The sequence below is a fragment of the Megascapheus bottae genome, chromosome 8 (assembly GCF_031878675.1).
Source record: "Megascapheus bottae isolate mThoBot1 chromosome 8, mThoBot2.hap1, whole genome shotgun sequence".
Taxonomy (NCBI): domain Eukaryota; kingdom Metazoa; phylum Chordata; class Mammalia; order Rodentia; family Geomyidae; genus Megascapheus; species Megascapheus bottae.
Window position 1 is genome coordinate 13698751 of NC_143516.1, and position 14960 is coordinate 13713710.

The 14960-nt window shown below is 38.0% G+C and overlaps 1 protein-coding gene across 2 annotated transcripts in view; it reads left to right on the plus strand.

Annotated features, from left to right (window-relative positions):
* The window catches only part of Shprh (SNF2 histone linker PHD RING helicase), a 55310-nt gene that overhangs the window by 39285 nt on the left and 1065 nt on the right, over positions 1 to 14960 (plus strand). The window contains exons 25-29 of one of the 2 annotated variants that reach the window (XM_090338000.1): positions 289 to 477; positions 6686 to 6778; positions 7857 to 7943; positions 9073 to 9251; positions 14439 to 14519. In XM_090338000.1, coding sequence (XP_090194126.1) covers positions 289 to 477; positions 6686 to 6778; positions 7857 to 7943; positions 9073 to 9251; positions 14439 to 14519 — 629 coding nt within the window. Of the gene's footprint in view, positions 1 to 288; positions 478 to 6685; positions 6779 to 7856; positions 7944 to 9072; positions 9256 to 14438; positions 14520 to 14960 lie in introns of those variants that run through there. The other variant, XM_090337999.1, reaches the window with a different exon arrangement.

Below are 14960 nucleotides of genomic sequence, written 5' to 3' on the forward strand. Positions count from 1 at the left end.
TCAGACCATTATCTAAAAAAGCACAAGACCCAACCTGAACAATAACTAAAAAGCAAAAGGGACAGGGGACTTGGCTCAAGTTCTTGGGTAATGGGTAAGAAAGGAATTTTAGAATGATTCTATTTTTTTCATTAAAAATAAAATAATTTTGCACATATTTCCAGGTACAAGTTTGTTTTCAAGTAACTTTTCCAGATTAACATAATTATAGAAATTTACATGTAAATTTACTGATAAAGTGAGAATGAGTCATTTCTCCTTGTTTCTCCTCTCTGTTTTCATTTGTAGTGGGCAGTGCTGACCTGTGGGCACTGCTTCTGTAATGAGTGTACGTCTATCATTATCGAGCAGTATAGCGTGGGGTCTCACAAAAGCTCTATCAAGTGTGCCATCTGCCGCCAGACCACATCGCACAAAGAAATCTCCTATGTCTTCACCTCTGAGAGAGCAAGCCAGGAGGAGGACATCCCAGTGAAGGTAGCGTGGACCCATCACTAGTGCCCTGAAAGGCATGTGTGAGAAGCAATATGCTGGCCTTTCAGCTTCCCTATTGGCTTTTCCTTTGTGGGAGGAGCCCAGCCCGTGCTTTCTCCTAAGTGGTTGGAGATAGCCATCCATACCCCTCGGTGAAAAGAAATTCCCCTTCCCTATCATCTCTTCTGTTTAAATTAGATCGTGATTAAATTAGGCATTTACTCAAAGATTTCATTCTCAGTTCAACCTTAAAGGATGTTTCCAATAAAATTGAAGGAAAAAATAGCCAGTTGCTAACATTAAATGAAGACTGCTAAAAGAAATTCCAGACTGAGAGTTCAGAGGAATATTTCAGTTTACTTCCTTTATTTTCTCCTTCATTCAGAATCCTAATTCTCTAAATGGAAATATAACACTATCCACAACTGGACTTTCTGTCGAAGAATATTAATTCAATGAAAATCTTTTACTAGTCAATTTTGTTCCATGTCTTTTTTCTTATTTTGCCAGCCCTGGGACTTGAACTTGGGGCCTAGGCGCTGTTCCTGAGCCTCTTTGTGCTCAAGGCTAGTACTCTATCACTTGAGCCACAGCGCTACTTTGAGCTTTTTCTGTTTATTTGGTACTGAGGAATCAAACCTGGGCTTTCTACATGCTAGGCAAGCACTCTTACCTCTAGGCCACATTCCCAGCCCTAGTTCCTTTGTCTTTTTTAAATTTACTTTTCAATTTTTCTTACCAGATTTACAAAGGTCAAATATAATATAGTGATGGTTATGGCCTGAAGAATTAGTTTGTTTTTTATTGTAATTAATAGAAAGGTTACATTATATTTACCAGATAGAAGGTGCATTACTTCACTGAAGGATTAGTTTCAAGTGTGGAGAATTTCAAGTGGTAGAGCCCCTACCTAGCCCATGGAAGAAGGAGAATCTTCTTCATGAATCCCTTTTTCTTCTTGAGTTTTGATAGTCTTTTCCTCACTTAGGTTGTCATTACCCAGCCCCCCTCCTACTTGTTTCCCAGTCCTCTAGATCTCTTCCTTTCCCTTCCCAAATAGATGATCTTTTTTAGCTCTCCGATGTCTCTGTCTCTTCCCCTAGCAGTAGGTTTCCTAGGAGCCACAAGGTAGCATTCATTGCTAGGAAAAGGGGGAGCTAAGCCTTAAATGGTGAAAGCATTCTTCACATTACAAGGAACCAGCCATGAGACAGAACTGCTGTGTCAGGCTTCAGGCAGTGAGGTTGAGGAAGGGATTATGCTAGCTAGCTCTTAGTAAACAGCACAGCCTCTGTGAAACTGAGTCACTGAGCCCATGAAACCCAAACACCTGCTCATTTTATGGCAGCTTTCCTACACACACAGGACAGTTACAGTCACTGCCCTATTGAGACAGGGATGTCAGTATTGAAACACTTTATTTTGCTCTCACTCCTTCTTGCCTGTCATGGTTATTGATGAACACATATGTGATTTGAAGCATCTTATTTTTAAAAATTAGAGGTTATAGACTTCTGAAGTTACTAATTCCTTTTTACTATATATAGATATATATCCCATTTGTTATACATTTAACAGAATGTTTCATCCATATCCCAAACAAGCCTTATCAGTCTTCTGATTTTTCTATGCTTGTTCTCACATTTGTAGTTGCTACTTTTGTCTCTTGCTTCCTGTTACCTCCTCTGACTTCTGTCACATTTCTTCCCACTGTCTGTCACTTTCTTCTTAAAGCATCTTGTTTTTAGATTTCACCTCATTCTTCTAAATGGAACTTCTTCATTACATGATTCCTTCACTTATATTAGGATGGAGAAGTGATCGGATAGTAAATAAATATAGATCTAAATAAATGACAAAGGGGTTCCTTCGAGATTTTAGAGATACTGGTTTCCACAACTCTTAACCTTTTCACGTTGTTGTTAGTTGTCAAATCCTTGATACTTAGTAGATTATATTGAGAAGTAATTTTTAGTTTTTATTTGAAATTTTCTTGTTACATTTCTATCAAAATTCTTATACATTGGCCAGACGCCATTGGCTCGTGCCTGTCAACCTAGCTACACAGGAGGCTGAGATCTGAGAATTGTAGTTCAAAGTCAGCCTAGGCAGGAAAGTCCATGAGCTTCTTATCTCCAGTTAACCAGAAAAGACCAGAAGTAGAACTGTGGTTCCAATGTTAGAGTACTAGCCTTGAGCACAAAAGTTCAGAGGCAGTGCCCAGGTCCTCAGTTCATTCCTCAGAATGGGAAAAAAAAATGATTGTTATACAAAACAGACAACATATCATACATTATGCCTAAGCATATAACTAATGTCAAATAAAAGCTATTTGAAGAATATAGTACTAAGTGTTCTTCAGTGGCTTTTTGTAGTTTTTGTAGGTTATACATTTCATAATGCAAGGAATCCTACTGATTGATTGCAGAAATTAAAAAATACCTTTTGGTAAATCCACTTAACAATCAAATCTTCCTTAGTGGTGTGACAGTGTTCCCAAGTGAACTCTGGAACTTTCTGAGCATTTCATAAAGTAAACAAAATTCCCCTTGCAAGTCCTGACAACTGCCAGGCATTTTGGAAGGTGAAGTAGATCCCCTGGCAGAACATAGGTCCCACGTGGCATGTTCCCTGTGTCTTGTGTCTGGCTAGATTTCATCAAATGCCTTTTGACAGTAGAAAGTCTGATGCTACAGTGGACAAGATTCTTAGGTCTAAGAACTTTCTGTCCAGGACAAATATTCTACATAGCTATAGCACCACACAGAAGGTTTGAATGTCTCATAAGAAGTGGCTTGTCTTTCAGACCCACTCCCATGAATTTAGACTTCATTGTATGTAAGTATGATCCAAGAACCTGTTTCTAACAAAAAGCCTACTGACAGTAGAGAGGTCTTATTTTCAATAAACAAGCCTACTGACAGAAAGGGTCTGCATAAGACATCTCACACAAATATGAGAGGAAACAATGAGAAAAATTAGAGGAAGTGATAAGACTTGTTTGGGAAATGGGTGAAACATTCAGTGGAATATTTATGCTTTTAATATATCTGGGCAGAAAAACACCACACTCTTAAGTTTAAAGTAGGCATAAAATAGTAAATCTGCAAGTGATTGTATCTAAACATATAAGATATTCGATTTTGTATTTGAGTTATGCATAAACATTAACTGGTAAATTTAGAATGCAATGTATTTTCTTTAAATACATCATAACTTCATATAAGTTATCACTGAAAAAATAGTTCTGTTCACTAGCCACATTAACCTTTATAATTCTTTTTTTTAATAGTATTTTATTGTCAGGGTGATGTATATAGGGGTTACAGTTACATTTGTCACGTAGTGGGAGCATTACTTCTTGAACCTTCATAGCTCTTCCCATGTTTTTCTCCCACTTTCCCTTTCCTGTTCCCCCACCAATCATCTTGTTTTTCCCCTTCCCTTCCCTATTTCAAATAAACAAATAAAACTATACAATATTCCAGGTACCAAAGTCAGATATGAGATAAACCATAAAGGGAAAAGAAAATTAACTTCACATAGTACATTAAGAACAACAATCACAATCATAAAAGTAAACCTCTTTTCCATATCCTGGAGTTCATTTTACTTAGTCTCATCCTAATGGCCATATGAGCTTTTGAGTTATTGTGATCCTCTACTAGGAGAATCCTGGACATATACTAATTATTACAAATGAGGGAAACCATAAAGCCTGTGTTCCTTTGGGTCTTCACTTAATATAATTTTTTTCCAAGTCTTTTCATTTCTTTACTAATGAGGCAATGTCATTCTTTCTAATGGCAGCATAGAATTTCATTGTGTAGAAGTACCACATCTTCTTGATCCATGTACCTACTGAGGGGCATCTGGATTGGTTCCATATCTTAGCAATGGTAAATAATGCTGCAACTAATTAACTATTAGTAGACTTGTACTAAAAATGACCATAATTTACAATAAACTGAACATAGTAGAGACTTCAAAAACAAACTGTAAATGTATTTATGAAATTATTATAAAGTTTAAACTATCAAAATCTGAAGGTGTTAGATGGGTCTGTATTTACTCATTTCTGTCTCCTGAACATGTGGATCAATGCCTGTTGTATTAGACATTTAGTACACATCTAAATGGATGACGAACAGCAGATAATTCAGTAGTATTTTACTAAGCATCCAAAGAGCTTTCAGATCCAAATAAATTTGTTATTTAATTATAGACATATCATCTATATCCAGAAAAAATACGTAGTATATATAGCGTAAAAATAGAAATATTGGGCTGGAAGTTTGGCTTAGTGGTAGAGTGCTTGCCTCGCATGCATGAAGACCCGGGTTTGATTCCTCAGTACCACATACATAGAAAAAAGCCAGAAATGGTGCCAAGGCTCAAGTGGTAGAGCAACCCCTGAGCTCAAGCCTGGGACTGGCAAAAAAAAAAAAAATAGAAATACCATTTACCATAGATAATCTAACAAGTTGAATGATTGAAATCCTAGAGAAAGGAATGTAATCCCAGTTCTGCCATTAAGTCTGGCCTTTCACAGGAGAACATTTCAAGTACCCCAGTCAAATGAAACTTTTTTTTTAAGCTAGTTTCATTTCAATGTCAACTTTATTTGGTTACTTTAGTCTGAAGGTCTTTAAAACCCAGCCACCATTCCACCCCTTCCTCAGTTTTATGAATGAAGCTAGACAGGACCATGGGAATGCTGCACAGTGTGCACTACAAAGACTAAAAGATATAAATATATATACACACATACATAAGCATATATATTATGTATATTATATGGACATACATAAATTACAAGGTGACATAAGAACTAAGCTGGAGACAAAGGAATACAATAGGCAACCCAATCCTGGTTCCATGTTATGGATTGGCATGCCTTCTTTCAAATTGTGTCCCAGTATTGATTTTTAGAAGTCACCAAAGAAAAAATACAAAGCCATGTTATCTTTCTAGTCAATGAGCACAGCTTTTGTTTTATTTCTGTTAACAAAGTGCAGGTAGCCCTTTGATGCTACTGGAAGGACATCTCTAATCTGTCCTCCCCTCTTTGCCTTCTTCTCTAGACAAGGAATCTCAGCAGAGAGGATTGGATATAACAGAACAGGGTGAAGCCAGCAAATATTTCTACCACATACACAAAGACTTCTATTCTCATTGTCCTACATCCCCTCCCCCCAATAAGACTACTCCAGGGAATAAAATACATCTCCTTGTTCTACCATTGCATTGGAATATAGTTTTTATCCTGAAGGGGAGAAGATTACCAAATATTAATCAGATACTAATTAATTGCATTATCACTAATATGTATGGGGCATGGGACAGTTTTTCTGTCTTCTAAACATATTCAACAATTTGGTAACTCAAGAGTTTAGATGCTTAGAATTTTGCAACAAGAACTTGCATCTACACTATTCCAGTCAAATTTAGCTCTGTGATGAAATCAGCTGCCCTTGTGAGAGCAAATAAGAACCTACATCGCTTTGATGACCCTGAACTATATACTATATGACTTCTGAGCCAAATTTCTGTTAGCCTTTGGTACATATGAGTCTATATCACTTTCTCCACTTTTCAAACACTTTCTTGTGTTCGTAATCTGGTAGCAGAATATTTGTGAAAGGTGAATACAAACAACATTTCTTTGAAGTAGCTAGCTTTGTGTCAATCTGCTGTGGTTTAAATGGATATCATTTGTACTTCCTTTGTTTTCTTTGGTCATGCCGTTAACAAGCAGATGTTTTTCACTGGTTGGATCCTTCACTGTTTGCACAGTGTTCCAAGTTTCGGGTCATTGTATCCTTAACTGTTCTAATTTTATAATATCTGATGCAAGTAACAGTAAATGGAGGTTTTAAAGACATTCTGCTTCTCTAATACAACATATTTCTGTAGCTGGAAAACCCAGCAACTTTAACTAAAACACCTTTAGTAAGTTATGACTGTGTGGCTCTTTTGATATGTACCATATTCCATTTTATGGGTATAGGTTCCTTACCATCTGAAATCAAGGCTAAAGAAAATTCGCCGCAAATGAACAAAATAGCAAAGTGTAAAAACTTATGTACCTGCTCATTGTTTTTAATATAGATTAGTTTTGATGATAAAAAGTGACTTATGCAGTGGTTTTCTTTCTATTCATAGCTGGTTTTTACTTGATACTGAAGTAGTTTTCTCTGTGTGTTCAAAGGGCAGCCATTCAACCAAAGTAGAAGCAGTAATCAGAACTCTGATGAAAATACAGCTCCAAGACCCAGGAGCCAAAGCACTTGTTTTCTCAACGGTATGATCAATGTTTCACCTTGCTTCTAACTCAGACTAGTTTTCTGTCTAACTAGTTCATAGCGGAAAGCCAGTTTATACTGCTTACTATTATAGTTAAGATTTAGTATTATTGCTAGGTATCTTTACCTTGAGGTAAAATTGTTTCTAGAAAAGTGTAATGATACTTGTCAAGGGTAACCCTTATAGTTATATTTCACTTAGGGATTTTCTTAATATTTGAAAAGATGGAATTAATGGCCTTAAAAGTCTCTTTAAAAAATGAATTTAGTTGTTTAAGAAAAATAATAAAGTATCAAGTAATACTGTAGTTTTTAAGTATAGAAAGATAACTACATCCATTAAACAGTTGACTCTTTGTTTTCTAATATTTCTCTTAACCCACTTGTTAAAAATGCTCAATTTAAGCCGGGTACCAGTGGCTGTAATCCTAGTTACTCAGGAGGCTGAGATCTGAGGATCATTGTTCAGAGGCATCTCAGGCACAAGTCTGAAAGTCCCTGAAACTCTTATCTCTAGTTCACTACCAGAAAATTGGAAGTGGCTCTGTGGGTTAAGGGGCAGAGTACTAGCCTTGAGCTGAAGAGCGCAAACCCCACGACTGACCCCAAAAGAAAGCTTAAATTTTACTCTTTCAACCATAATTTGATGCAAAAAGAAAAAAATACTGTTTTATAATAGGATTATGATGATTCTTCATGTGAAGGTTTTTTGGTTTTTTTTTTTTTTTTTTAAACCTGGGTACCAGTGGTTCACATCTACAATCCTTGCTACTCAAGAGGCTGAGATTACAGGGCAGAAAAGTCCTTGAGACTCATTTCCAATAAACTATTCAGAAAAAGCCAGAAGGGATGTTGTGGCTCACATGGTAGAGTACTAGCCTTGAGCACAAAGAGGCTCAGAGACAGCACCCAGCCCTGAGTTCAAGCCCCAGGACAGATAAAAAAAGTTTTTATTTTTGTTTTTATTATTTAACTTTTAGGTATAAAAATTGTGACTTGGTGTCTTCTCTTGGTGTTTGTCTTTGGACAGAATCTTTGTTAAGTAAAGACAGTTTTATTGTGTTTTATATGTTCTAGTGGCAAGATGTGTTAGATATTATCTCAAAAGCTCTCACTGACAACAACATGGAATTTGCACAGATTGGCCGGGTTAAGACATTTCAGGTATGTCAAGACTTGACTCTTGTGATTTCTTGTGGATTCAGCTGCAAACTGCAACTACTGTTGCTTCCTTACTTAATAATGGCCATCTTGTATCATGAGCCCAATAGTCAGGATTTGAGTTGTTTTAAGTATAAAATTGGCATTTTAAAGTAAAGTATGAAAATAGGATCTTTTTGAACTAATTATACCTCTTAAAGATCATCTTTTTTTTTTAAGAATTCTTATCACCAGAGATATTGCCCTTCCTTAAATATAGAAAGAAATTATGTGTGATTTGCCTTTTGAGGAGGTACTTTTACCCCTAGGATTTTCCTGTATCAGGAAAAACTATGCATTGTCAAAATTTCCTTTATGCCAAACTCACTCAGCATAGTGATGCATTCCTCAGGAGAGAGAGAGAGAGACACACACACACACACACACACACACACACACACACACACATTCCAGATAGACCTGTAGCATTTTTCTTTTTTTTTTTTCTTCTCATTTTATTTTCTATTATCGAGGTAATAATATATAGAAGGGTTACAGTTACAGTCACCAAATAGTAGGTGTATTACTTCTCACACATTGATAACCCCTTCTTATGTTTTTGTCCCTATTTTCCTCCCCCGAGCCCCCTCCCAAACATCTTGTTTTCTCCCTTCCCTTTCCTATTTCAAATAGAAAAATAAATTTATATACAATATACCAGGTAACAAAGTCAGATACGGTAACAATATGAGATTAACGAAAGGGCAACCAAGGAGAAGAGAAAATAACATAGTACTTAAAGAACACTGTAGCATTTTTCTTACACACACACAAACTCACACTCACACTCTGGATAGACCTGTAGCATTTTTTCTCCTTCTAAGCTCATGTATATTTTTATTCATTACATGTATCTATTTTGTAATTCTATTATCTATTACAAGACCAAGGGAGCTTATGTAGTACTTTTCATAATAAAGACAAGCCTCAAATTTCCATTTTCTGGAATTGGCTGTTTTACCTCTAGTCATCATTGTGGCCGTCCTGGTGACCTTATTGTTACCATTGGTGTCTTTAAAGTGAACTACAGTACACTGTTCTTATTTTATCTGATCCATTCCAGCTGAAATCAAAATGTATCTTTGTCTTTTAGGAGAACCTGTCAGCATTCAAATATGACCCCCAAATCAATATTTTGCTGCTGCCCCTGCACACAGGTTCTAATGGATTAACTATCATCGAAGCAACTCACGTTCTCTTGGTGGAACCCATACTGAACCCTGCCCATGAGCTTCAGGCCATCGGGAGGGTACACCGGATTGGACAGACCAAGTAAGCAGTGCCATTGGCTTAGGTTTTAGAAAAAAATTAGCATTTAACCTCTCTGCAGGTTGAATGTCTCTTATCCATAATGTTTGGAACCAGCAGTGTTTTAGATTTTAAAACATTTGCATGCAGATAATACGATACCTTAGAGATGAAGCCCAAGTATAAGCATAGTGTTTATGTTCCAAGTATATACAGCCTGAAGGTAATGGTATACATTATTCTTCAGGGCAGCAAGTAAGGTGTAGAAATTACTTGGAGCACCAGGTCTGTACTCAGAAAGGTTCAACTTTTTGCGTTAGAGATAATCAACCTGTACTTTGCTTTTTGGCTGGAGTTGGAACTCAGGTCCCTGCACTTGCTAGGTGTTTGCGCTACCACTTCAATCCATACCTCCACCCTCATTGAGGCTTGAAGGGGTAATTATTTCAAGGTAGGATTAGGAATAGGTATTCAGATAGCCACAGAAAGATACATACAATATGCAAGAACATGGGTGATTGCAGCATAAAGTTTCCAGACAATGTAAAGAGTTTGGATTTATTAGGTAGATTGTGAGGAAATAAATGGCAGAAGTAAGCTCTTTCATGTCATGTCATGCTCAGAAATACAGACTGCTAACTATGCAGAGCAAATAAAGCATTAAAGAGAGATGTTTATCAAACAACCCTTACCAAACACAGTAAAACAGCCTAATAAATGCAAGCTCGTTCTAAAGTATCACCAAGTGTCGCTTAAAATGCAGTTGTGTTTTAAATTCTATGGCTGTTGTTCACTTGTGATGTGCTTTCAACCACTGACTTCTTTATTTTCTAGTGTTTTACTAAAACAAAATGACTCAATCACATGTAAAGCTCCAAGACTCAAAAACCATTAGTACTGTCCAACAATTTTTTTTTTGGTGGGTCATTGGGCTTGAACTCTCGGCCTGGGAGCTGTCCCTGAGCTCTTCATCTCAAGGCTACTGCCCTTCCCTTTGGAGCTACAGTGTCACTTCCAGTTTTCAAGTCGATTAATTAGAGTTAAGAGTCTCATGGACTTTTGTGCCTGGGCTGGCGTTGAACCACAATCCTCAGATCTCAGCCTCCTGAGTAATTAGGATTACAGGCATGAGCCACCATGCCCAGCCTGTCCAAAAATCTTATCCATTTTTCTTTAGTGGGTAACTTTTTTTCTCTTCTGTGAAGGGCCTGTCTCTGTCTTCTATATCTTCTCACCATGCATGCAGATCTTGCCTCATATAGGGCAAACTTATAAATCAGAACAGGTAGTACCTCATCTAGCCATCATCACCTTAAACATCCTGTTTACACCATACCCCAATACTTACTATAGACCCTAGAGATGCCCTCAGGGAACTTATATTCTAGTTAAACTGATAAGCAATAAACAGAATAAAATACAGGATGTTAGGAGTGTGAAAGGTAGTGAAGAGGAAAACAAATGAAGTGGCTGGGCTAGAAGGTCATATTGAGGTCCCATCTGAACAAAAGCTTAAGATAAATATGAAGGCTAGTCAAGAGGAAATCTTGGGAAGGACCACCAGGTAGACACTGCACTCACTGTGAAGGCGATAAGGAGCTTGCCAGGTATGTAGTGTAATAGCACAGAACCAGAGTTGTTTAAGAGAGCCAGGAGAAAGTGAGAATGAACCCAAGAGTTTAGGGTAAGGGTGATTACTTTGTTCCCAGGAGGCCACCTGAGGACATTGTATTTGCCAGGGATGAGATAGGGAGCCCTGGAAGGCTCTGAGCAGAGGAATGTTGCCATCGAGTATAAGATTTCAAAGAAACATTCTGGGAGTTGTGTTTGTGCTAGGAGTGAAAAAGAGCAAAGGAGAGTGTAAAAAAGAGAGCAATAGTGAGAGCGGATGATACGACTGATGGCACCTGGTGAAAAGCAGCAGATTCTAGATATATTTTACTGCTAGATCCCTGAAATTACATGTGAGACAGTCAAAGATGACACATTAGCTTTGGCCTAGATGACTAGAAGAGGAAGAGCTTTCTCCAAAGAAGACCACGAGGAAGACTAGGTTTGGGGAGGAAGAACCAAGGTCTCCTTTTTTTTTAATGCAATCCTATTTTTTATTGTAATTAATAGAAGGGTTACATGATATTCGGCAGATGGAAGGTGCATTACTTCACAAACATTGATACCCTTTCTCATGACATGGTCCCCATTTCCCTCCCACCCTCTCCCCCGCTCATCTTGATTTCCCCCTTCCTTATCCAATTTCAAATAACCAATTAAGCACATATAAAATATATCAGATAATAAGGTGAAATATTGTAACAATATGAGATAACCAAGGGATAGCAAAAGAGATGAGAGATAACATAGTACATTAAGGACAACAATCACTCATTATATGGCTTTTGTTTCCTTATCCTGGAGGTCCTTACATTTAATGTCATACTATTTGGCCTATGTCTCTAGATTTTGTTCTATTGTAAATCTCTGCTAGTAGAGCCCAAGGTTTCTACTGATTATGACAAATGAGGGAGACCATTGGGCCTATGTTCCTTTGAGTCTGGCTTACTTCACTTAATATGATTTTTTCTAAATCTTTCCATTTCCTTACAAATGGGGCCATGTTGTTCTTTCTGACAGCAGCATAGAATTCCATTGTGTGTAAATACCACATCTTGTTGATCCAGTCATCAACTGAGGGGCATCTGGGTTGGTTCCATATCTTTGCTATGGTAAATAGTGCTGCAATGAACATCATTCTGCTAGTGGATTTAGTATGTCCTTGTTTCTGGACAATTGGGTAAATGCCAAGTAGTGAAATTGCTGGGTCATAGGGGAGGTCTATGTTTAGTCTTTTGAGGAACTGCCATACTGCTCTCCATAGTGGTTGAACAAGTTTCCACTCCCACCAACAGTGTAATAGTGATCCCTCCTGGCCACATCCCCTCCAGCATCTGTTGTTATTAGATTTCTTAATCCTGGCCATTCTAACTGGCGTGAGGTGGAATCTTAGAGTTATTTTGATTTGCATTTCTTTTATGACCAGAGATGTTGAGCATTTCTTCATTTGTCTATAGGCCATTCTTATTTCTTCTTCAGAGAAGACTCTCTTTAAGTCTTTGGCCCATCTTTTAATGAGATGGTTGTTTCCTTGGAGATTAGTTTTGGAGTGATTCAATTTTTTGAGCTGTTGATATATTTTAGATATGAGGCCTTTGTCCGTTGTTTGGTTGGTGAAGATCTTCTCCCACTCTGTAGGCTTCCTAATTAATTTACTAGCTATGTCCTTTGCCATACAGAAGCTCTGCAGTTTAATGCAGTTCCCACTTATCCAGCCTTTCTCTGATTTGTTGTGTTTCTTGCTCCTTATTAAGAAAGTTTCGACTTGTGCCAAGGAGGCCTAGTGTATCTCCTATTCCTTCTTGTAAAGTTTTCAGTGTGTCGGTTTTTACCTCAAGGTCTTTGATCCGTTTGGAGTTAATTCTAGTGCAGGGTGACAAAGAAGGATCCAACTTTAGTTTTCTGCACATGCTTAACCAGTTCTGCAAGCATCATTTGTTGAAGAGGCTGTCTTTCTTCCATTCTATTTTTTTGGCTCCCTTATCAAGATTAGGTGGCCATAGATCTGTGGTTTAATATCTGGGTCCTCAGTTCTATTCCATTGGTCTTCAGGCCTGTTCTTATGCCAGTGCCAAGCTGTTTTGATTATTATAGCTGTGAAATAGAGTCTAAAGTTTGGTATTGAAATTCTTCCTGCTCTGTTCTTTCTGCTAAGAAGTGTTTTTGCTATATATGGGGTCTTTTATTATTCCATATGAAATTACCAAGGTTTACTTTACACACAGGTTTAAGAAGTTTCTATTCTGTGCTTTCATGTACAAGTCCAGTGTTGGAAGAGAAGTCTGGGCAAGAGGCACACAACAGCAATGTGTGTGTCATGCATTTTAATGGGACTACCTAGGGAGTGAGTATACATAGAGAAGAAAGCCAAAAATTGAACTCTGGGTTATACCAAAGTCAAAAGGCCCTGAGAGAAAGGAGAACACAAGCAAAGGTGACCAGTAAAGGTCAAGCCAAGGAAACCAGCATGCATAGCATGACTGACCATGCTGTCTGCTGCAGGATTGTTAAAGAAGATTAGGACTTGCTGTAGCAGTATGAATACCAAATGCCTGTAAGAAAGAATGGAACTTTATGCATTTGTTAAATGTTAAAACACATATATAGCAGACACTGGGTACCGTGTTCACAGTGACAGGAGTAAAAAAAGAAGTGTTCTTGTACAGATGAGCCAAACCAAGGAAGGGAATTTTCCCCTTTTTAAATGGGAAAAATAGCGAATGATCCATTAGAAATAAACTAAGAAATGGGCACGGGAAAATGCTGGGTCAGTGTTGATATGGGCAAAAGATACAAGACCTAGCCCTGAAGTGTAAAGGCTGGTTTTAGGTAGGAGCAGGCCTACGTCACCTTTAATAATAAATAGGAAGGCCTCTACCTTCTCGGCAGCCAAAGACATTTCTGAAGCACAGTGTTACATCAAGTCAGTCATACATTAATCCTTGAATATTTTCCTTTATAACTATAGGAAAATCCTGTTCCTGGTGGTGTCTGTTTAGCCTTCCTCTCCGAGCTCATTTCCTCCTCTGTCCCTTTTTTACAGCACACTTCTGCTGCACTAGCCTTCAGCCAGCCGCTTGAACATTCTAAGCTTTGCCAGCATGTTCTCTTCCCGGCTGCACACACTGGTTTTTTTATTTGGGATGCTGGTCCTGATCTTAGCTTATTGATCCCATTCCCATTGCCTCTGTTTTGATTCCTTGTGGCCTTATCATACATAAAATGATTTGTAGCTTGCTTTTTTTTTTTTTTTTTTTTTTGCCAGTCCTGGGCAAGAACTCAGGGCCTGAGTTCTGTCCTTGGACCTTCCTCAAGGCTAGAGCTCTACAACTTGAGCCTCAGCACCACTTCTGGCTTTTTTCAATGTATGTGGTACTAAGGAATCGAACCCAGGTCTTTGTGCATGCTAGGCAAGCACTCTACCACTAGGCCAAATTCCTGGCCAAGAGAGCAGTAGCTTTATTTGCTGCTAAACTGTCTCTCCACGTACCACATTCACCACCACAAGTGGGCACCAGCTGACCGTGAATGAGCAGTGACTGAGTCGTCAGTTCTACTTATTTGACGCTCTCAAACTTCTAATTCTTCTGTACATTCCAGACCTACGATTGTACACAGATTCTTAATTAAAGCCACAATAGAAGAGCGAATGCAGACAATGCTGAAAACAGCGGAGAGGAGGTAGGTAGTGCTCTACTCCTATGGGTTCAGTGTGTGTTTGGAGTTTCTTCACTTAGATGACAACCAAAAGGGGTGAACCCAGATACTTTTTTTTTTTTAACACCAGAAGTAACATGTTGCCATGTTGCCCCATTAATGTTTTGGACCGTCTGTGTTTAACTCTGTTAATAGGGTATATTACATAAGAATATTTTAACTCTCTGACCCTTTTCCACTTTGAGTTACTTAAGTATCACATACATTATGCTTTATAGAAACCTAAGCCTGATGTGTAAAACTAAAGCTTCTATTACCTCACACTGGCTAGTCATGTGCAAAGAGGAATACCTGAGTTCTCACACTTTTCTGATGATTATGATGCCAGTTACAAAGGCAGAGCACAAGTAGAGACCAAGCAGTCTTAACTTTAAAAATGTGACTTTTGAGGTAGGATTAGAAAGA